Raw genomic sequence first — 24,483 nt, 5'->3', positions numbered from 1 at the left:
TTTTCCTTTTATGTTTGCTTAGAAGTTCTTTTTCAGTTAAGACAGCAGAGCCTTGCTGTGGAGGGGCGTGGAGCATCAGCTGCAGGAGAGGACTCAGGAGAGCAGCACCAGGAGTGATAGGCACTGACCTGTATCCCTTTTTAACACAGTACAGTAGCATGCCGGACCTGGAAGAGCAGTCGGAGCAGACAAAGCCAGGGCGAGACGGCAGCAAGGGTTTGCATAGATGCCCAGGAAGCCTGCGAACGTCTCAATGCACTGTATGGACTGGTGAAAATCAAAAAAATCAAATCTAAAGTCAGTCGTCCGTCTGTGCCAAAGAGCCAACAGCAGATACCACACAAGCACAGAAGAAAATCTTCCACTTGCACTCTCCACATTCCTGAGCAACACACACACACACACACACACACACACACACACACACACACACACACGTGTCTTCCAGTGTTGAGTCACTCCTCACTGGGCGTCTAACATTCAGCACACTCAGGTTAGAGCGTGTTGTGAAAAGTCAAAGTGAGTGAGTGAAACTGCCTGACTGCCCATCACAAGGTGAGTTTAAAGACTTTATATATATATATATATATATATATAGTAGATTATCACACTAACATCACACATTAATTGTGCTTTTGTCCATGATGACATGAGTAAATAGTTAAATTTTTAGATGTGGCGATAAAGCACTGGCACTGTGTAAACAGAGATACCAGCGATTAATCATCAGTCATCACTTGCAAATCATCTGTGAATGATTTCTTGATGATTTAAAGCTGCAGTGGATATTTCTCAGTATTGTGTGATACTAAGACCATGCCTGTACCTGTTATATGGACATGAAGACTTTCTGAAAGTTTATGAGAATCGCAGTGTTTTTGTTCAGTTATGTCACTTCTAATGAAAGCCTGACTGTATCAGATGTCTTTCCTGTGACATCTTGCTACAAGCCTGTTTGCTGATGACTCTAGTTATGACACATGATGTGATATTTCTCAATGACCATCTCTTGATTTTAACAATTTGTTGATGACTGGTTTGACATGTTTTGAGGCTTGGCTTGAACAGGAAATCTAGTATCATCACCAGGTTTTTATTTTATTTTAACTTTAGTTCGTCCACTATTTCATTTTACGACCAAATAAAACTGACGTTTACCTTCAACTTAAACGTTGCAATATTATAACAGCATGTGAACATGCTGACGTTAGTTAATGCCACTGTGTAAAACCTCCCTGAGCCACTGGCATAGCTGGACTTTTTGTAATTAATTCTCAGTAAGGCCATAATCAACAATGAACATCCCACTATAAAGTATTGTTTGTGTGAGTAAAGCTAAATATAGCTCTGCCTGTGTGTCCTCAAGCAATGTTGTGATGAAATAGGCTATTTGTATTACAGAACAAACTCTGGACAGCAGCTTTCTTTATTTCGTGTGATGTAATCCACCCGTGTTTGGACGACATCGGAGCACCTACCTGGAAGCGTGAGCTATTAGAGGCTTATCACTTCACATGCGGTACTTGTTGTGGGTTCATTGTTGTTTTTTTGATGTTATAATGGGATTTGATGATAACGATAAGAGATATACTAGTCTTCTAGTCTTATCCTCTAAGACGCCTGTCTCCTTAGGCAATCAGCCTGCAATTGTTGGCACCTGCTCTAAATAAGCTCATTTCAGGCAATTCTGAGCAGCTGCTGGTGCCGGTACTGCCTGGCTGATAACTCCTCTGGAGTTTCCTCTTCAACACTGCGAGGTGCAGATACTGTTAATGTTCGTGGGAGGCTAAAGCCACATTGAGAAAGTTACAAGCTGCAGGTTTTGTAGAAAGTGAGCAGAATCGGACTCCTCTTTTACAAAAACGCCAATATAAGATACCTCTGTAGGGGTAGCAAGATTGAATTAGGTGCACTTTCAAAGCTCTTAACATTAACTCGCCTTCAGTCATGAGGTTTTAAAATTGTGATTCAATACTGTTGAACAGATGTGTGAGCACACAGAAAAGCCTCAAGCAACACAATTCATTCAGACATTTCTTGACACAACACAGCCTTGTCCGGACATGTTTGTGTGCTGTGGTCACATCCTGGAATTGACCACCCAACCCAAGTTGGACCGGTGGACAACTTTCCTGGACAGCCAGGGTTAGAAAGCAGCTGCCTCGCCTCACCAAATGTGCCAAAAGAAAACAGAATTAATCTTGGTCCCAGTTTTCCTGGTATCACTCATGCATTGATTACTCATTCACTGACCATGCCACAGAGCAGAGGTGGAGTCAGATCTGACTAACACGGTACACATTGTCCTGTGCTGAGCATTATTCTCTTTTGGAGGCCAGACTGGACAATATTTTTTATTTTTGAAGCCTGTTGAAACTGTTGTTACTGTGAATACAAGATATCTCTTTTTTTTCTCTCATCTCTGAAACTGCATTCGTGAGTAAACTTCTACAAGTTTCCTATGTGCCATTGCAACAAAAACATTCAATGTAAAAGAAAATGCAAGGTCCATTATGAGTTTTTCTCACAGTGGGTATTTTGTTTTCCCGTAGCAGGAAACATCATAATGACATCAATATGGCCCTGTTCCAAGGTGTAGCAATAACTTGTAATCATCAGTCATCAGATGTCAGTATGTGCAACCCAAGAGCTCTGGCACAGAAACACCTGACTGGAATTTAAAGGTGATGATGTTACACTGGTTGGACATGTCATTGTCGGGAAGGAAAACTATTTATTTCCTGGTCATAAACTAAAGAATTTCACATCATTATTCGAGACACTTGCACTTTTCCTGCTATGACAAATCAAAATATTTGAAAGAGTGTTGCTCCGACTTAAATAATTTCTTCTGGTCATTATGATTTAATGATCTGGAAGTTAATTCACTTTTGGTTTGGGCTTTTCGCTTCCTTTCTGGAAGATTATGTCCAGCTCTGATTTCTTCTTCATTCTCATTGCCAACGATTTAAATCATCAGTTAAAAAGTACCACTCTTCACCCCTTTGACAACAATTTGTGGTTGTGAATTGAAAACCTATTATAGTGCAGGTTTAAAGGGTCACTGCACTCGTATCATATCGTATTTCCTCTAAAGGCTTGTGCCACATAAAACCTGGACAAACAAGTGTATATGTTTAGACGCTACCACAGCTGCGTGGGGAAATGTTATCACAGCACGCAAACATGTGGAGTGTTTTTGGAGTGTTTTTGGAGCAGAATGTTCACAAGCAATAAAATAAGCTACGCTGTGTTTGTGCGTAGCACGTAAACATTTAACCAGACGAAAGAACGCTTCGTTTCGAATCAGGTCGTACAGTGCTGCCAACACATGTCAATGAAAGCTGTTTGCCACCAACTATTGACTGTTGTGTAAATGTCAGAAACGGTGACGGAGCTTTGAGCTCATTGGATGACGCCATTTGTGGCCTATCAGAGAGATATCATAGTTTAATCAATGATAGAGCCATTTATAGTTTCTTTCATAGCCTGGTTGGTAATTTACTGCAGGACTACCACCTGACACGATGGAGTGCAGCATGTAGGCTCTGCTGAGTTGCTATGGACCACACAGTACAACAGTACGACTTGTCCTGCTGAAACACATACTGTGAACTGGAATACAGTACAACAGAAGTTTAGTTACGAGAATAACACTCACACCCCTGACTCAACTGCCTGCAGTCCTGTTTCATTTCAATTTTATTTATTTATATAGTTTATATACAGGTCTAGACCTTTATTATTTACAGTGACTGAACAATTTCTACCATGAGCAAGCACTTAAGCAATGGTGGCAAGGAAAAACTTCCTTTAAAAGGGCAGAAACTTCATGGCGGGTTATGATGGACCACAAATTAGAATTTTTAATGACGCTCATCTTCCATCAACTGTTCTTCAGCTGCACTTCATCAGCGTCAGCTTTACTTTATCAACTGCAGCTGCACTTTAAGCCTAATTATGTGTTTTTGATGAATGTCTCTAATGTAGTTGTGTTACAAAAGTGCTATGCGATCAGCTAACAGTCACCGCCTAATGAAGATGGGGCATTTTTTGAATGCATATTGAAGGTAATCATCACGGTGCATGTTGTTATAGGGTTGCGTAGGGTTTTTGTCAGAGAGGACAGGGAGTGTACCTTTCAGACAATGAGACTTGTTGTGACACTGAAACTTCCACTTGTGTTGTTTAATCTTCCTTGTCCTCGACAATTGGCGCACGTCAGTTTGCATCCTTTTGCTTGCAACACCTGTTCATCTGGATCGAAGGACGAACAATGTCATTGTTGCCAGGCAGTATCGGTTTATAGATTTTACACATGTCAGCATTTGTGAAAGCTATCTCTCTCAGCTTCAGAGAAAACAAATATTTTCCCTCTTCACATGCTCGGGGGGTTTCCAGCTCATACTATATGAACCTGGAAGTGGGCCAACCTGTACATGCACCAAATATTGACCAGGAAAAAGTGCCATTTGTTTTGTATGTATACAATCAGCTGCATGTGTAGGTGTTTTTACAATTTACCACCTAGAAATCGTAAAACCTGCAAACTTCAGTGTGTGTTGATACTGAAGTGATTGCAACACACCTCAATTCTGAAGCTGTGGAAATAAAAACTCTAGGATGAACTGGAGATTAGCCTGCAGCATTGCCAAAATATTTGTGCACATTCCTCCCACAGGAAAGGCTGCAGAACAGGAAAGTTCTCACATGCGAAAACCTAACATGCATGAGTCAGCCACAGACCCTGACACTTAAATTCTTACTAGACAGGTTAATGTCAAACCAGGTGGAGGTCGTGAACTCAAAATGCAAACAAGACATATGTGTGTTAGACACACACGTTTTGGTTGACCTCCTTTGTGAAATGCAGCTGGCTTTAAATATCTTGATGCACTACCAATGCTTGAAGGTTGGCTTATAGGCAAGATTATGCCGGTGACAAAAGGTCACCAGTTTGATTTTTGCTAATGGAGGATGATGTGTATGTCCATTAATCAGAGCTGCAGACACAAGACGTGACCTTGGACAAGACTGCTTTTAGATTTGAAAGACCAGTGTGTAGGATTTGGTGGCATTTAGCGGTGACATTGTAGACCGACCCACTAAATACTCCTCGCCTCTCTCGAGCCAGTGTCTAAATTTGTCTGTTCTTGGTTGACATGACAGTGCAACATGGTCAAATCCGTGGAATATATATTATTTTTAGGTGATTAAACACTAATGAAATCATAGTTATGCTTATTATATTCCATTCTGTTCATATTCTGCCAGTAGATACACTTAAGTCTTACATACTTTTGTCATTCCGGGCTGTCCAGACAGAAGCTGACATTTGTGAGAGAAACATGGTGAAATATTTAGTTTATATACTTTGACAATGTAAAAAAAATTAAGACTGAAGTGCTATGATCCATGTCTACAAATCTATTTCCTCTGAAATTCTCAAGAAACTAGGATTCTCCTTAATGGTGCTGTGATTTCAGCCACCAGTTCTTGAATTGTTTCAACTGTATTTCTAATAAACCATGTTTTGTCCATCAGTTGGCCTGGCAGATGTCCCCAAAACTGCCATTAACACGGTACAAACCTTTGTTATATGCAAGACCATGAACTGTGATTGAGAACATGAATACCTTTTAAATAGTCTGAAACTTTTATCGATTCCCAAAGCTTTGTTATTGCCAGGAGATATCGCAACATCATTTTACAACAGTGCCTTTCATGCGAGGAGTTTCACTAAGTCAATATTATTGACGTTGATCTAATCTACTGTCAATTTCCAGGACCAGCTGTCCACACACACCAAATTAGATAAGCGAGGAGTGTTTCTGGCTTCCTCAATGAAGCCAGTCTAACGCTACTGCAGTTTTCTTGCCTAGACAATGTTTATTATGTCAAGGAAGGCAGATGACCGACACACAGTAAACACAGGGTGTCGTTAATTCATTCAAAATATACAATCTTTCATCTGCAGCCTTGTATTTATCTAGAAGAACCTGTTACAATGAGTCATTCAGATGACTGTTGACTTGATAGGCATGAGTGAAAACTATCTAGGACTGGATGTTTTTGATTAGATTAAATTTAACTTGACAAAATGAGATGCAGTTAAGCATAAAACCAGAAGTGCAGAAAAAATAATAATCCATCTCCTTCCTTTATTGCTCACTTGGCTGAAACATCTAGTAATAAACACAAATCTGAATAACAAAATGTCAAACATTATAAACCAGTGTTGTACATATAAGCTTATGAATTGCGATTCATAAACTCTGGAGAAGTTACAACCAATATTCATCTATGTCAGTGTTTTTGCAGCTGCTGTCATAATAGTAATTTAGTTCCCCTTCTGCATTAAATGAAATATAATAATGCCCCAATCTGGTTTGTTCAGGTGGTTGCCCAAGCTGTGCACGGATTACCTAAAACAAATAAGGAAACAGTTACTCCCATGCTTCCTATGTAAACATGGCTTAAATGAGGAAACGATGTATTTCTACTCTACCCATATCTGCACAGACATAAATGTTTATTCAAGTGACGTCGCTGAGAACACTGTTTGTTTAACAGGGGTTATAAAGCTCGACGGCTCCTCCACGTGAGGACCAAAACAGTGTGTAGCCTCGGATCAGCAATATATTTATATATATATGTATATGTATATACATATATAAAGGTTTAGTGGAGGGGATTTGAGTCTACGAAAACTAATCTTAAGAGGGTAAGTACTGTGAAGTGTATAATGCTTGAAATACTGTTGGATAGTGTGGGACCCAATGAAAATGTTTTATTCATATGGATGAGTCTAATGTCTTTGACTGCAGATTTGCTGCCTGAGAGCACATAATGACTGAAGAGTGATGTGCGTAGCTTGTTGTTTGCCAGTTTATTCTGCAAAGGGGCATTTATGATTCAATGGGAAATTATAGAAAATTGTTTAAAGATTAAGATGCGCTGCTTTCATCTGTCAGATCATGGCTTACCGGAATTATGTGCCAGTTCATTTTGGAGAACTGGTGTACTGCTGTGGCCACAATTTACTATTGTTCAGTACAGATGGGGCAATTTAAAGAGTTACACATCCTCCTCTGGTTTGCAACTTTTCTTCGATGCACAGATTGAGATATTCACGTTTACAGGTTTGCAGAGTGGAAACTATAAACTAATGACTGTGCTTATTTCACTATAAACTTTCAGAAACTGTTTGGATTGATGTCAAATTACAAAGCTAACACTTAATTTCTCCTTTTCTTTGTTTCTTTGCATGTCCTGTCAAGATGATTTGGAAACTGGTTCATTTTAGTGCTCTCCTTCTTGGAGCACTCACATCCCCAACTCCATCTTCAGCCCCCAATAACACTGACGAAGGACCCTGTCTCATTGACAACTCTGGACACACTGCAGACTGTCTGGGTAAACAGCTTGAAAGCGTCCCATGGAGACAATTTCCATCGACACTGGAAGAAATAGATCTCTCCTACAATAAACTCCAAGCTATCCATGCTGACGATTTCCTCCATCTCCCTCAGCTTCACATCCTTAAGCTGCAGTTCAATAACATCTCGTACATTGACAATGATGCCTTTAAAAACAACAGACTGCTAGAGCATCTGAACATCTTCAATAATTCACTGCAAGAAATTCCTGCCACAGCTCTGATTCCTCTTGTGAATCTGAAAGAGCTCTACATGTCTAATAACCTTTACAAACATGCCACTTTGGCTGACAGCTTCTCCAAATTTGTCAAACTCCAGGTTTTGTCTATGGGTGGCCCTCTGGTGATGGGTCTAAAGAAAGCTGACTTTCAACCTCTGAAGAACACCAGGTTACAGGGTTTTGCCATCAAATGTTCCTCCAATCTAAGTTACTATGAGCCTGGAAGTTTAGAAGCCATCCAGACAAATCAGATGGGGTTCGATATGGCTATAGATCAACTGCCAAATGCTCTTCTTCACATGCTACGGGACCTCGCCAACAAGACCTTCGGCGTCATCCAGTTCCGCAATCTCTTTGAGTTCACGTACTACACCGGAGAGGAGGACATCTTTCAGGGATTACAAGACGTTACAGCCGGTCAGGTCATCTTTCACAGAGGGAAATTCAACGAGAATCTCCTGAGGATGGCTTTGATGAACTTACAAATTGCCCCTATCAAAAGGTTGAGACTTCAGTACATTGACTTTGCCCGTTCAGCCACATTTGTTGATAGCGGAGCAGGTTCTAGCATCACAGACCTGGCACTGGACAATCTGGACCTTTGGTGAGTATCTTCTCATGTTGAGGCATCATGTGCCAGTGTGAAATATAACTAATTTAGTGGGTCACTGTGTTTCCGCTGCAACGGAAACGGATCAAAAACCTTCAAAAAGCATTTTAGGTCACGCGGATTGTCCGATTTCCACGAGACTTGACACACAAAAGTTATCATGTGGATTTTTTTGTTTCACTTCCGTTTGCCCGTAGCAACCAATCAAACTCAGCGGCAACCATACAGGAAGTGAGATATGGTCTTCAGACCATGGCTGGCTCATGGTTGAAGTTTCATGTCTGAACGCCAAACTCTTTTTCCGTAATAGCCAATCCAAGTCGGCGGCGAAGCCGCCAAACAGGAAGTGGGCCAATATCTCCGCGATGCATTGATGTATTGACACGAAACTTGGTGTATGGACTCATGACGCCTTCCTGAGCAGGCATAGGCCTGCTATGCTGCTATGCTGCTAGGCACCCCCATTGCTGCTTTGGGGTGCCTAACAGCACATTTATGTTTGATACTACACCATGACATTTCACAATGCAGTTTAACTATAATTTCTGAGTGTTTCTGATTTATTGACATACAGAACACTACAAATCTCTGTTTCTTTTAGGTATATCAGCAATCCTGATGTGCTGCGATTCGACTGGCGCTTCACCTGGCTCAACAAAATTAAGAAACTGTCCATTCAGTACGTGTACTTCAACTCTGTGCCTTGTGATTCCTGGATTGAGATGGTAGGCGTGCAGCTTCTGGATGTTTCCAACAATCGACTAGAGAATGAGTACATCTTCAACCAGCGGTGTCAATACAAGGGCGCCATGCCAAATCTTCACACCTTCAACATGAACAATAATGATCTGACAAGTTTAAAAGACGTGTCATCGTTAACGAGGGAGTTCCAGCAGCTGCAGGTGTTGGATGTTAGCAACAATAAGCTGGGATCTGCTAAAAACAGTCGGGACTGTGTTTGGCAAAAAAATATCAATCGGTTTATCGCTCACCACAATCAATTTGAAAGTGAGGCCCTCCGTTGTCTTCCCACCACAGTGCATTACTTGGACCTGTCCTATTGTGAACTGGATCAGCTGGACATGACATACTTTGAGAAAGCCACCAGCCTGAAAGAGCTCCTGCTGTCTGGGAATAAAATCAAGTTCATCCCATCAAAGTGGAAAAGTCCGTCAATGCAGTCGCTAGCTTTGGATGGGAATTCGTTTGGTCTAATTAGTAAGGAATCTTTCCAAGACATGCCTCAACTCTCTCGTTTGAGGGCAGGGAACAATCCTTACCATTGCACTTGTGAGCTCCATGCTTTCGTCGAGGACACAGTGTCCAAAGGAAAGGTCAACCTCACAGACTGGCCTTGGAACTTCAGGTGTTACCACCCAGAGGCCTTCCTCAACACATTCATATCCAAATACTTACCAAGTCGAGTAGCGTGTGATATCAGACTGGTTATCATCATCTCTGTTGCAACAACTGCTGCCGTCATCTTGATATTGATGATGATTTGCTATATTTTTGACCTCCCGTGGTACACCAAAGCCACGTATCAGATCATCAGGGCCAAATACAGAGCTCACAAGGAAAAACTGGCAGGGGAAGTAGGGACTTTTACTTATCACGCCTTCATATCCTACAGCCACTCTGATGCAGACTGGGTGAGGGATCAGCTCTTGCCCTGTCTGGAGAACAACAGGAACCCCTATCGACTGTGTATTCACGAGAGGGACTTCATGCCAGGAAGGTGGATCATCGATAACATCATTGACAACATTGAAAACAGCCGTAAGGTATCAAAATGTAGTTTTGCATTGTTTGGGCAGGGAAACTCTGATTTTATTTAACTGATATGTCACTTGAGCTAAAACACCAACCAGCCTGCTTATCCTATTGACTTTTTGCTGTTTGAGTTCAGCCTCTCAATCAATACTTCGTGCCAGGCACCCAAGGTTTTGAGGAAGCTAGTGAACAATGATATACACACAAGGGACATGTGATAGTATTGTGATACACCAAGCTGAGGATTGGCCTTTTGTTGACCTTAGGCTGTTGTTGAGCATCTGAGCTGTTATGACATGTTACATGTCAGCATGTTGAAGCAGTGTGAAAGAAAAATGTATAGCTGTTTTGAGAGTTTCAAGGATTATAATGCAGAATGCAACAGTTTTCACACAACCCATAACTCATTGTCCTATGTAGAAGAAATTATTATAGTGCAATTATTATTCATGTTCTTTTTCTGTCTCTTTCCTCAGGTGATATTTGTCCTCTCCCGGCACTTTGTTAACAGCGAGTGGTGCAACTATGAGCTTTACTTCGCTCAGCAGAGAGCAATGGGAAAGACCTTTAGTGATGTCATACTCGTGGTGAAGGAGCCCATCGATCCCAGCTCTTTGCCGAGCAAGTATTGCAAGCTTAAGAAGATGCTGAGTACCAAGACGTACCTGGAGTGGCCCCAGCAGGTCAACCAGCAGGCGTTTTTCTGGTCACAGCTGAAGAGTGTTCTGGGCAAGCCAACAATGACACGAGAGGGGGCGCACAGTATTAAGAGCAGAACCTCATCTGTGGGAGCCATTTCTGTCATTGCGCCACCCGTGGAGGATAGGCCAGAAATAGCAGCACCTAATGCAGACAGAGAAGAAGAGCCCAACATTGAGATTATTAAGGAGGATAACGATGAGCAGTTAAATCAGAGACAAATCCCTCTGGCGGCATTTTGACCAAAAGAAAAAATATATATATTGTACGCCAGCATGTCATTATGATGACACAAAAATAACCCCAGTCCCTCCCTGCCCATGGCACTCATGTCATGTTATCTTTCAAGGGCTAAGCTGATGCCCTCTGCTCTACTCACCCCCCTGAGCATCGCAGGCCTAGTGTCCTGCTGACAGGCGCTGAAAGGCCACAAACTCAATGGCTCAAATGAGATCTCCCATGTTGCACTCCGGGTAACAAGCGAGGTGCCAGGAAGATGTGGTGACAGGAGCCACATTGTGAAAAGACCGTGTTCTGTTACCTTCTTGGCCGTCAGAGGTACGAGAGCATTAATGTTCCACAACTGATGTTCCAGGGCCGAGTCAAAGGCCACACGATACCAGTGAAATACAAAGTGTTTTTGGGAGATTGGCTGGGAACATAAAACTCAAAATCATCATTCACTGGATTCAGCACTCCATGCTGAAGCGATAGTTGGTTCTGTACTTTTTTGTGGAAAAGATGTTGTTTTATGTTAATGATTGAAGCATGCCATGCACAGTAGGCTCTTGTAAATAAGATTTTTTATTGTAACGCTTTGGAAAACAGTTGTTATGTATTGATGAATTTGAGTTGAGTTGAGCTCACGCTTGTCTTGTAAAGCTGTGTTGGGAAATTTCCAAATGTGCTCTTTCTTTGCACATTCAGTACCGAGTTATTATTTTGTAGCAATTATTATTTTTTATTTTTTATCTGGGAACCTTGAGTTTATGTGTGAGGCTATTTGCAGCATTTGCAAATGGCCAGTAGATGACACCCTTGAACATATAGAAGGAGAGAGAGAGTTTTTTTGAACCACAGAAACATGTCAGGAATCAATGACGACTCATATATTTGCATTTACAGACCGCTTATAGCTGCATATGTGAAATGCATTTTCTGATTATCAAGCATTCTGCCATGGGTGCATACAATGAAAGAGTAGTTTGAAGTGTTGTGCACAGAATCGTAAACTGATTTTATTACACGTGAAGTGCTGGACATTCATGAGGTTTACGCAATATTGTGTATTATTATGTAATTAAATAAAAAACTGCTTTAGTCATGACTGTATAGTGTGATTATGTTGGTTGGCTGTCAGCCATCCACCGCCCGAGTATCTCCACAGTTGGTTTTAGACCAACTCTGCTCAGTAATCAGAGACGGTTGCTTCGGTTTCAAACACAAAAGAGAGATGAGATGCTTTTTTCTTTTTCTTTTTTTCCAGGTCACACATACAGTCGGTCTCAGTTAATCAATTCAAAGAAATAAAACAGTTTCATCTTTAATTATCACTTTTCCTCCATCCAGTAATAGAAAATCTCTCTCGGGTCTGAGAAAATGTCGTGTTTTCTTTCATAATGTGGCCAAATGTTGAATTCAGGAACATCAAGATAATGCGAATACTTAATTTGCTGAGGAAATGACTTCACTGTGTCAATAAGATTTTCACATGTAAAATATTGTGGTGTGTACATACAGCACAAGCTGCCTACTAAATGATCTCATAACTGCTGTGGCCCTTTCTTTATCACATGCACTTTGCTTTGAGGCAAATGAGGTTGAAATGTAACGAGAAGCATGCAAATATCCTTAAAGCCTCCTCGTTAGCTGGAGATACCGATGTAAAACAACCCCTAATGGTCTGCATTTTAGATTTGAGTTCACCGGCATCTGTATTATCATTCAAGCATAATCATTCCCTTAATTTGCAAATGATGTGGTGGTAAAGCATTAGTCACACCTAATAAGCACAAGGGAGGCTTATTAAAATGAACACAGAGGGAAAAAGAATGTATTATCGTGTTCTGTGTTATTTGCCAGTGGATAAAAGACAGAAGATGAAACTGTGTGCACATATAGCAGGAAAACAGATGAGCTCAGGTCAGATGTTGAAATCCAGTGTAGAAACAACATCAAACCTGTGTGAGCAACTGCGCCTTTGTAAGACTGCAGGCTGAGGGCTACGTGTACACGTGTGACCAAACCATGTAATGACAGCAGTGGCGTCCATACGTGATGCACAGGGGCCCCAAAAAAAATGTTTTAGCAGAGGGCTAAACCAGAAGTTCAGCAACAGCTCAGCCACACACTAGTGCTCTTGCTCTATGGACCACCACAGTGTGTAAACCAGTGGTTCTTAACCTGGGTTCGATCGAACCCTAGGGGTTCGGTGAGTCAGTCTCAGGGGTTCGGTGGAGCCTCCGCCCTGGAATTTTGCACGGTTCATTTTGTGCACCAGTAAAAAAATCATATTTTATTTTTTACTAAAGAAGGGTTCGGTGAATGAGCATATGAAACTGGTGGGGTTCGGTACCTCCAACAAAGTTAAGAACCACTGGTGTAAACACATGCAGAAGATCTGGGGACTGACCAGCTTCTTCAAGAGTGAAAGGAGTCCCGCTTCCAATGCTGTTCAGTGCTCTTCATACATCCATGGTCGCTATAAACTCTGGCTCTAGATGGCGCCTTTAGCATCTTCTGTGCATTTTGCATATAGTGCACATGTCACTGCTCTCCCTGGTGGTCTGTGGTGCTCCGAGCTCACAGCTCGAGCAGCCTGGCTAACAGACAGAGCTCACATGAGCTAACAGCAGCTGCAGTTGGCTGCAGAGAGTTGAGGACATCAGAGGGAAAACCAGAAAACATTTTCTCCATAAAGTATGATCCAGTTTCACCTGATTACAAGTCGGTTTAGCCTTAAAATGATTCAGACTTTGTTTTATTGTTGTTTTAGGGTAAAAACTGTCACACAGTGTTACTTTAATAAATGCTTTGAGAGTCATATTATGAAATTAATCATTGAGGTTTCATGCCAGTCTATTGAAAAAACATATTTTATGGTATATTGGCTTGCTTTAACTATAAAAGCCATAAAAACTGAATGAGCTTAGTTCCTATTTTGTTAGGTAATCTCTCTCTCTCTCTCTCTCTCTCTCCTCTCTCTCTCATATAAGACCGTTTTATTAATCCCAGTAATCCGGTGTCCAAGGTGCAGGCCTTACAAGCCATTTTTTAGTTACAGCTGTGTTATGACCAGCAACAAAAATATATATCAGTCGCCATAAAGCGCCTGTGTTGCCCTTACATGGGCAGGCAGCTCATCCCTGCAGCAGGTGATGCTGCAGCGAGGCGCATATCTGATTGGATGTATTTGCACACAGGTGAGAGGAGCTCATATAACTGATGAGACCAGAGCTGGAAGCCACTTCCTCCAGTACCTGGTAGCGTCAGTGTTCAGGTGAGTCCGTTTGCTGTTTCACTTTTCGGTGTTTGTCATGTTCATGGCGTCTGCAGTCTGTTTTTAACATGTGCAGACGTGCTTTAGTATCTGCTGCAGGTAATTAACGCCAGCTTTGCATTTGACATTCAGAGGCTTTTTAATTAGCTCCCTGATCGCGGCGGGAACAAATGATTAACGGCAATTATCGAGACTAATTAAGAGGATGTGGCGCCGCATCGTTCAGGAAAAGTGATGCAGCAGCTTCCTTTCGAAGACTGAGAGTTAGTCACTGACACCCTCTCAGACAGACAGGTATAGAAGCTGCTCTGCATTATTAACGAGACTGTCTGTCCTCATATAGATTAGAATCATCAGACTAAACGATGAAACATGACCAACCTGTTGTTATGTAACATAATGCAAGGCATGATCTAAATCTTTCTGATGTGCAACCCACCCTGCAGAGAGCAGGGGGGCTCCGGCCTTTGTCCTCCACTGGTTCATGGAGGTGGAAGGTGAAATGACTCAGGCTCCCCCTGTCCAAGCTTCTCAGATGTCTGACATTTAACTGTCTGCCATCCTAACCCTCCTCTACCTGCTTTTTCCTTGGCCTGGAGCTGAGTTTGACAGCTTTCACACTCAAGATGTGGTCAAGCTGTTGTGTATGTATTCCAGCTAGGATTTCTCAGTGTTTATATTGGTGCAGTTGCTTCTCACAGTCAGCAGATCGATAGTCGATGTCCTCCCATATGGCAACAGTTGTTAATCTGCATGTTGCAATCAGTCCAAACACAGTTTGTAAGTGTACTTGAATGCTCAGACGTTATTAGAACCAACTTTGTTACCTCTGGAGTAGAACTGGACCGATCGGCCAGGCTGTTATCTTATTGCATATACGTGCCGTTGCAATCTAAATGATTTGCAAATATAAATCTAATTCGAACCTGTCGACTGAGGCCTTGTACAAAGTCAAAGTTTATTTATCTTTGTAACCATTAGTATGCTCAGCGTTGAGGTCTCACTCAAAGATTATTAAAGTTTCTCCAAAGAGGCCAGTAACAAAATTATTCAACCCCAGGGTCGATATTTTGTCGAGGATTCTGTTCTGACTTATCACCACTGATGAACATTCAGGCAGCGAGTTGTAAGTTTGGAATTCGTTGTGTGCAAAGACTTCCAGCTCAGTAATATTTTGATTTTATTGCTGCCAGAGCTTTGTTTAATATCCCACCACAGATTTTCAGTGGGATTAAAATCCCGATTCTTGACACTGAACCAAGTTTGTTTGAGTAATCATTCCTGAGAGGCCATCTCAGTCCCTGGATTTAAATGTTTCTGTAACCTACTTTTCAGTAAATTTAAAGTGTCGCCATTACATAATTTATCTACAATTCTTTAAAACAAACCAATATAAAGGCTCTGTATCATGATTACTTGATAATTCCTTACCTGATATGTTGTGTCTGCTAAAGTTGAAAGCATTAATTGCATATTTTTTACTGAATATTGGCCAACTGATAGATGTCGTCTACTGACAGAAGTCTATAATTCGAAAGATGAAGAACCTAAAGGATGAAACGTATTTAAGATTAAACTGCAGTGGAGCATCACAGATGAAAACATCTTACCCTGCAGAAGATTTTTTAATGTTTGTTGTACTGTCACAAAAGTTTAAAAACCTCCCTGAACCTCCTACCACTGCAAAGTAACATCTTTACTAACCTATGATGATTTATTTTTTTCCCTCCGACTGTTAAAAAGTAATTTTATCTTCCTGCACTCAAAGAACTTTTCTGCACCAGCCTTGATGGAGGCTGCATACAGATGTGAATCCCATCATGACCTGTTCTTTTGTCTTTTTGAGTGATTTTCTTCAGAAAGCCACAAAGTTGCTGAACTGCCATTTTCCCCTCTCTTGATTTGTCCTTCCAGGCATTTAACTTCAGGACTGAAAACATGTCTTCCTCACTGCAAGACTCCATGGAGGGCCTCATCCAAGTGTTCCACTCCTATTCTGGAAGGGAAGGGGACAAGTATAAGCTGAGCAAAGCTGAGCTGATCACCCTGTTAAATGGAGAACTCTCTGAACTCATGACAGTGAGTATCTTGTTGGCGGTCTACCAAACCAAAATGGACATTTTCTACTGATCCTCATGTTCCACAAGTTTTCTGTCGCCTCAAAATACAAATTACAAATTAAATACCTTTTTTAAGATATAGCTATTATTCTGGGCTGATTTAAGTAGTCATTAACCACAGAACATTTATTTCACCAATTAAGTCTTAGTCAATGAACTCTTAGATAATGTGGAAGTCAACGATTTCAATCCTCCTTTTGAAATCTGACCAGTAGTGCCTTTTATAATAATCCTAGACTTGTGAACTCTTGCACGTGATTCAGCACAGCAGTGCTTGACTCCAATGGCAGATACCTGGAGATGCTACAAACTATAGCATAAAATAATAGTACAATAAGTTTAGTCGTCCAAGTTTTATATAGAAAAAATATGCAGAGAAAGCAAAACTAAACTTGTTTTTTGTAAAGAGTCTCCAGTTGGTAAGTTTTATATAGTCTTCAGAAGTCTGATAACATAATAAAGAGTGATATTGACTAAAATCAGCACTCTTTACAGTTAGTAGGTGATTTATTTTCAGTTTGTGTAGGTAACAGAATTACTTAGATTTTTGGTTTTATATGCATGAAAAAAGAACGTGTACGAATCTTGCAAGAGTTTTGCAAATCTAGGGTTATCGTCTAGAGACAACCAACCAACACTGCATCATGCATAGTCCCATCTCATCTCAAACCAGGCTAATGAATGCCTGCTTTGAGGTGCTATCTAAAGGCCCGGTCACATTTTAAAACAGTGAAATTTCAAAATGAATTAATTACAATGGCATCACCGCCATCGGCCAGTTCAGTCACGGTTCCACTCGGATGAACTTTGACACACGGATTTGCGCGGTTGACACATAACAAGCTGCTTTGACAGCGCTGACCTTTTTAGAGGATTCTCGAGCCGGAGAGTTCAGGATGGAAATAGCAGGTTATTAGCACTGTTGTGCCTCCACTTTAACTTTCTCTGCTGCTTCACAACAGAGGAAACTCGTTTGAGAAAACAAAGGACTGCTTTTTTACACTCTACAATAATTCTTTGAATGTTGTAGTCCTAAATCTGATGCCTTCCCTGTGAAGGTTGCTCATTAAAAGACAGACTCACAAATGCTTTTAAATAAACAAACTTGTTTTTTTTTAATTGCTAGTCTCAGCTTGATGAATGCCACCTATTCAAGGAGGCGCTTTCTCATGAGATTTAATCAATGCCATGATTACACCCTGAAATTGCCATACAAGACTACTTTTCTACTCCATGTATTGGCTTCATTCAACAAAATGTTTCCACAGAGTGAAAATTAGAATTTCATTTTAGAACTAAGGACCCAAAACAACAGGAAAACATTACAGCTGTCGGTCATGAAGAATGATTTTACAAGTCGGAGACTTAAACATCCTTTTAAAGCAAAGTTTCAGAGGCGGTCAAGGGGGCATGACAGAAAAATATTATAGTCTTCAGTACTGTTGGAAAACTTCTTGATCTTGTTGAATTTCAGAATTCATACAGATTATGTCATCATGATTTCTAAGTCCCTCTGTGGACACAGGCAGACTATTTGATGACTGAAGACAGGTCTGGACGAGTTGTTCTTCCCATTGTTCAGCTCAGATGAACATGGTTACACCTTCTTTATGTCTTTTTGTTTTTAAGGCCTGCAATGACCCCACTATGGTTGACAAGATCATGAAGAACCTGGACGACAACAAGGACGGTGAAGTGGACTTCCAGGAGTTTGTCAACCTGGTTTCTGCGATCACTGTCCTGTGCAATGAATTCTTCGTAGAATACAACAAGAGCAAGGAGGGGGGAGCTAAGAAATAGAATATTTCACATTAAATCAATACAAAATGTACGTACTAACACTTGTCATGTTAGGGATGTAATGTTTTGACTAATTCCTTAATCACAGCACATTGTAACGTTGCTAAGGAGAATCTTAATAAAAATCATATCCTGTTTTTGTGTATCTTATTTTAAGCTAGAATTGTCTTAAATCATTATACAGACACTTTTACTGATATTTGTAAACCCATTTTGAAATGAACATAGTTTAGGGTTGGAAACATTCTGGGAATTTTCATTAATTTAAAAGGAATTTATGGGAATTAACAGGATTAAAAACAAAGATTTACAAATTGTTAAGGTTAGACCTTAACAGGAAATTTAAACATAGGTGGGGAAAATATATCTTCAGCATAATCTTGACTAAACAACCATATTTACAGAATTGAACTCAAAAGGTTCAGAACAGAACCCATGGAGTTTCTGATTTGGAATAATTCCCGGATTCCCCAGCGTAACTTGCCATGGAAAGTTTCTGGAAATTTACCAGAACCTTTGCAACCCTAAGATGGTTTATATTCAGATATATTTCTGATTCATCCCAATACACTATGAAACCCGAGTAATAGAACAGAATTTTAAGCTTACCGGCAACCTTGACCACAACCCCGTGTTTGATTGGATTAATTCATATCAGCCAGCTGATGAGGTCCTGACGTCATCCAACAGTTCACTGCTCATGCAGCAGCTCATCTCCGGTTTTGTTCTGCCGGCCAGGCACATTATATGACGTCAGTCCCTGGGGCACTCTGATCAGACGCACTGTGGCTGTGCATATCAAAGAAAGAATGGTGTAAGGTCACTTTGACTAGCAGATAAAACAGACACAGGCTTCTATGCAACGATGAGAGCCAGTTGAATCTGTCTAGGAGTTCTTTGTACAGATAATGGCTCGTAGTTTTTCCCCGCCTGTATTCGGTAATGTATTTCCTGTGAAATGACATGTTAACCAGTCAGAAAAATAAAAAAACATCGACCTGTCTGCAAATTATGTTTGTCATCATTAATCCTAGAGAGAAAGACCTACACTAAGCATGCACTGACTCAGTTTAAATGTCAAATGTGCAAAGATATCAAAGCTGATACAAATTTCACAGATTAAAAAATCAAAACATCAAAATTAAACTTTTTTTTAGCATAAATTGGTGCAGCAATACTTCCTGCATTAACATGTTCATGTTCATCTAGTTTGACCAGGAGCAAAAAGTACAAAACCAAAGGACCCTGTTATTAGTTAACCATGTTTTGTAACAATTATCTGAGCAATGAATCCTCCTGGATATGATGAATTCACAGAGTACTTGACTCATACTGGCTGTCAAATAACTGTACTGACCGAGCCTCACAGAGGCCACCTGGCATTCACGGTCTTCATTAATACAAATAGGATAAATGAGCATTTAAGGTTAAACGCAGCCCTTGATCGAGCTGCGCACAATGTAGTCTGAAGAAACTCAATACATGCCCTTACACAGTTGTGAAGCTTCATTAAATATGAAACAGCAGCTTTCTCTGACGGCCATTTATGTAGAGAATCTTCAGAAACACAAGCTCTGGTGTCATGATACCGCAGCTTTGTCTACTGCACTAACAAGTCTACCACTGTTACCGGCCAGACGCCAGAAGATACAGAGCTCGTGCAGCCGCACTCAGGACGAAGCTCTAATGAACTATCTTGAAAAAGTTCTTCAAACTTTCAAACAGACTCTGTGTGTTTCATTCAAAGTGTGTTATGTTCTTCTTTCTTGTGTTCATGAGGAGCACAATAAAACCTGATGAATGACCAGGACCAGTTATCATGTGAAACAGGCGAGGTCTATTACACGAAGACGAGCTTTAGCACCTCCCGGTGTCTGATGGAGGTAACTCACGTCAGCCTCCTTCCTCCTGACGTCACTTAACAGCACGCAACTCCTTCTGCTCTGAAACTTTGACTTTCATTCATCAGACACAGTGTGGCTGCTCATATCAAAGACAAAATACTTCAGGGTCACTTTGACCGGCGGATTAGAGAGATATTTCTTAAAGCAACGCACTGCAGGCACCAGATGTTTTTATGAGAGCATTTGCAAACCATTTGAATTTGTCTGTGTATAGATAGGGATGCATGGCTATAGATCAGGTGCTTGACTTCTTGGCTCATGTTTCAATAAAGCATTCCTCCTACAGAAGGCCTAAAAGACAAAGTGTAGTACTGGTTTCAGGATAATGAGGATAACAAAACGTATCCATTCACTTAGTCCAACCTGTAATAAAAAAAAGAGGATATGTCAACCTGTTTGAAGGAAAAGAGACAGAGATGAGTGAACATATAAGAGTTCAGCCCACACACAGTGAAAGGTATAAAAGGTCATCTGTGAAGCCTTGCACCGATTCGGCTTCTCTGAGTCTTTGTAGGAGGCAGTTCCAGAGTCGAGGAGCAACAACAGCTAAAGAACGACCACCTTTATTTTTTCAGCTTTGACCCTGAAACACAGCAGGTCAGCACAGCAGGAGGCCTCGACATGAACTCGCTGTGACTTTGAACGGCTTCTAACTTGTGAGGGAGGACAGGAGAGCGAAGGCCGATGTGTCGGCGGCCTGTGGGAGAGAGGAGGATGCTGACAGGGCTGACGTCCATCATGAGTGACTCCTCTCACCTCCTGCAGCTCCTTCAGCAACAGACTGATACTCCCGCCATGGAAGAAGGAGATCTACCACAGCTCCTTCATTCCAGCAGCTGTCAGACTCTTCAGCACCAGCTCGACTTCATTACTTTTTTCTATATATTTCTTATTTGTGAATAATTTCTTATCAACCTTGTGTATATGAGCTACTGTGACAAGTGAATTTCCCTGGTGTGGGATCATTAAAGTCTTATCTTAAAATATTTTGAATCATTGCAGGTTTTTGGGATAATGTTAACTGTAGGTAAAGTACAGGTGTACTCAATGATGGATGCAGATAAGATGGACACATGTTTGAGGTGAGCAAAGTGTTTTGTAGTCTTTGGAACTTGTACAAGCAACAAAGTCCCAGTTCCCCTGAGTTGATTATTGAGTTATTGACGTCACCTGTTGCACAGGATGTGGTGGACTGCCTCCTAATAAGAATTCAAAACAGCTTGGTGCATTTCCCCTCTTAGCCAATCAGGCTGTGACAACGGCCTTTCTTTAGGGATTCATTGTAAACCTGGTGCATTCTGGTCCTTCCTCGGCTCGGTGCAGACCTCACTTTGGCAGCTTTTGTCTGCCAAGAACTCCCCTTTGCTGTTGAAGGTCGATTTGTGCATCCTAGAGTCTATATTTAAAGAACCTCTTTCCACACAGGCTTCATTTTTTTTAGTATGAAGGTCTTTCATGCATATTTTTAAGTTTATTATGTGGGGGAACTTCTCTCTGATCAGCTAAAAAAATGGGAATCAGTACTGTAAAGGCCTACGTGGACTTTCGATAGAGACACACGATGTCTTGTTGATTGCAACGAGGGCCAAAACACACGAGAGTCAAGTGTGGATGGCTGCACGTATAACAGTTGTCATCATCCTTCTAAGACGCAGTGAAAGACATCTGAAACTCTGAACGCTCCCCACACAGACCGAGAAACTGATTCCAGCAGACAGCTTAATGAGACGCACAGCTTGACTCGAACTGCAGTGCAGACGAGTGACAGGGCGGCTGAGCCTGACAGCCTGACATCCTTTGTCTCCTGACACACCTACAGCGAGGAAGCACTCAACTCTGCACTCGAAAAAGGACCACACACAATGCAGTCTGTGGAAACTCAATACAGACCTTTGCAGAAGTTGTGAAGCTCTTTCAATTATGTAATAGCGGCTTGTCTGACAGCCGGTAATGCTGCCACGCTGAGCAGAGACTGTAAAATGTAAAGCAATGAGGAAAGACCTGGGTCATATCAAGCAATCAGCAGCTTTATAAGCACACATCAACAGTGCCATCACGTGTCTGCAAGTAGCAGCTGCAGGCAGATAGAGTCTGGATATCAATGCCAACAATGTGCCATAACAACACAAAACATTACACTGAAAACAAAACCCAGGAACAATTAGTGTCTCAGCATACCTGCAATCCCAAATCAAGACAACCTACGCAGACGGACATCCCACCAAACTAATCCCAGAATAAGAGGGAGTAAGTACTTTCCGCAGGAGACTTCCACAAAACAACAAAAAACACAATACCGAAATAGCTTCTTACGACCAGCTGTTACCAAATTATCTGTCTGGCCATCCAAAATGGGAAATGACAGGGGCCCACAGAACCAAAAACAAATCCATTTCTACATGAAGTTTTGCAGTTATCTTTTCCATCAAATACACTTTCTTTAGTCTCTCTCGCGATTGTTAAAGGGTGGAGGTACTGTAGAGGTCTGAGCCAACACAGGGTTATCGTTTTCCTCGCCACTAGTAGGAGAATCTGTAATAGTTGGGCTTTTCTCTTCCCTATATCCTCCCCTGGATTCAAACCTAGTATATAACGTAATGGGTTCAGTGGTAATGTAATTTTCAGAATGCTCCGAATTTCTGCTTGGATCCCTCGCCAAAATGGAGTCAACATCGGGCAATCCCTAAAGATATGAGTGTGGTCCCCGATCTGCTTACATTTCCTCCAGCATAAATTGGTATTTTTTTTGTCATATTTTGAAGTCCATGAAGGTGTCTTGAAGTATCTCATTTTTAATTTCCAATTGAATTCTTTCCACATTGGGCTATGAGTGATTTTATGACCCTGTTCACACACCACCTCCCACTCTTCATCCTCATTAACAACATTCATTTCCAGTTCCCACTTTTCCTTTATATCTAAAGAGTTTCCAGAGAGATGTGTTTGTAAATGTTTGTATATGTTAGATACTAATATCATTTTACTATTCTCCTCTATACATTTGACCAAAAAGTGTTCTAAAGGTGATGGTGGTTGTTTCAAAGAGTTCCATTCAGTGTGCGACACTACATTTAATTTAAAGTTAATTTTTGTATATTTACATTCCCAATCATGAAGATCATCTGAAATCAAATAATAATGATTTGGCCTTATAAACTTCTGATCATTGTATCAATGCAGCAGCTGACCAGCAGATGGAGACACAGACTTCATGGTGACCTGAGCTCATTCATGTTGGCTGTCACTGTTTCAGAGGAGTGTGTTTTTCATCCAGATGGATGAGGATGACATTCACTGTTTCAGTCACAACGTTAACATCTTTCGTCATGCTCCATAATAAAAAACATTTTCATCATTTCAGCAGCTGTGATATCGTAGTGACTGTCCGGTACAGTGACTGGGTAGTGAGAGGCGGCTTCCATCAAACAAAAATGAGAGTTTGTCTTAGGTTTCTTTGTTGTCGTTTATTGAAAGGCTGCATCTGAATATCAGTACTTACAGTTAGGACTTTGAGGTATATGTAATAATTCTTGTCTTATGGCTGGTGGTGGTTAAACGATGGCTTAACGGGAAAAACCGTGTGCTCCCTTCACCCACTACTCAAAACTAACCTAAAATGATCTGTGTATATAATCAGTGACACAAACCAAAGTCCCCCCAGTGGTCAAATCAAAACATACACACAAATGGCTCATACAGATATATTATAATGTGACTGTGCTTTAAGGGATGGAAGGTACCAATGGGAAAGATTTTCATGGTTACAACTTTAAAGCCTCATTAATAATGACTGCATTTGTTCACTTGATAGGCAAAGCCAAGATATGGTTTGATTTATTAATACAAATTACATTTCTGTACTGCAATATTATTAATCATCTGACATCTACACTAAAGCATTAGTAACTGAAATCAGCTCATAATCCATTCACAAAAAGTTCTGGATATTCGGCTTTCACCTAAAATGCACTCTAACCTTTACAGGTGAACTTCATTTAAACTTCTCTAAACTTTTGAAAGCACATGTCCAACTGTCAAATCTTTCAGTAATTATTGCATAACATAAGCGTCTGATCCATGAATGGACCCCTAAATGTTTTGCTTCAATAACAGTTTGTATTTAAACAGTCCCCTTCATTGTGCTGTTTGGACATCAAGACGACACCTGACAATCCGTCAGCCTGGTCAGCTGGCATTATATCACTGTAGCATGAACTTTTTACATTTTCTGTAAATTTCACCCGGAAGTCAAACATCCTTACTAAATAACTAAACCCTGAATAACTTTTAGTAGTAGTGTAGTGTATGAGCAAATGTTTTCAGGCATAGGGAACAACAAAATGACAATGTTTGGATCCCATCAGCTATCCTCTAATGACAATTTAGCCTCTGGGGGTCAGCAGCCAACGTTTCAGGCCT

The 24,483-nt window shown here is 40.9% G+C and overlaps 2 protein-coding genes across 4 annotated transcripts; both read left to right on the top strand.

Moving 5' to 3' along the window:
• Window positions 1-442: 442 nt before the first annotated feature.
• tlr18 (toll-like receptor 18) lies at window positions 443-12,065 on the top strand. Of its 3 annotated transcripts, none has more exons than XM_010737146.3 (4): window positions 443-555; window positions 7,281-8,263; window positions 8,871-10,053; window positions 10,519-12,065. In XM_010737146.3, exons 2-4 carry the CDS (start codon window positions 7,281-7,283, stop codon window positions 10,981-10,983), a joined length of 2,631 nt encoding a protein of 876 aa, XP_010735448.3. In that variant the 5' UTR covers window positions 443-555; the 3' UTR covers window positions 10,984-12,065. The 3 variants fall into 3 exon arrangements, with proteins under 3 accessions (XP_010735448.3, XP_019115298.2, XP_027142523.1); XM_019259753.2 differs by lacking the exon at window positions 443-555 and adding an exon at window positions 2,415-2,436; XM_027286722.1 differs by lacking the exon at window positions 443-555 and adding an exon at window positions 6,067-6,724.
• A 2,082-nt stretch (window positions 12,066-14,147) lies between these two features.
• s100a1 (S100 calcium binding protein A1) lies at window positions 14,148-18,297 on the top strand. The gene is made up of 3 exons (XM_027286724.1): window positions 14,148-14,240; window positions 16,155-16,319; window positions 17,990-18,297. Exons 2-3 carry the CDS (start codon window positions 16,179-16,181, stop codon window positions 18,158-18,160), a joined length of 312 nt encoding a protein of 103 aa, XP_027142525.1. The 5' UTR covers window positions 14,148-14,240; window positions 16,155-16,178; the 3' UTR covers window positions 18,161-18,297.
• The last annotated feature ends 6,186 nt before the right edge of the window (window positions 18,298-24,483 follow it).

This window comes from Larimichthys crocea, chromosome XIII, assembly GCF_000972845.2.
Source record: "Larimichthys crocea isolate SSNF chromosome XIII, L_crocea_2.0, whole genome shotgun sequence".
NCBI classification, from domain to species: domain Eukaryota; kingdom Metazoa; phylum Chordata; class Actinopteri; family Sciaenidae; genus Larimichthys; species Larimichthys crocea.
Note: the sequence above shows the minus strand (reverse complement) of the source record. Positions and strands in the feature narration are given on the sequence as shown.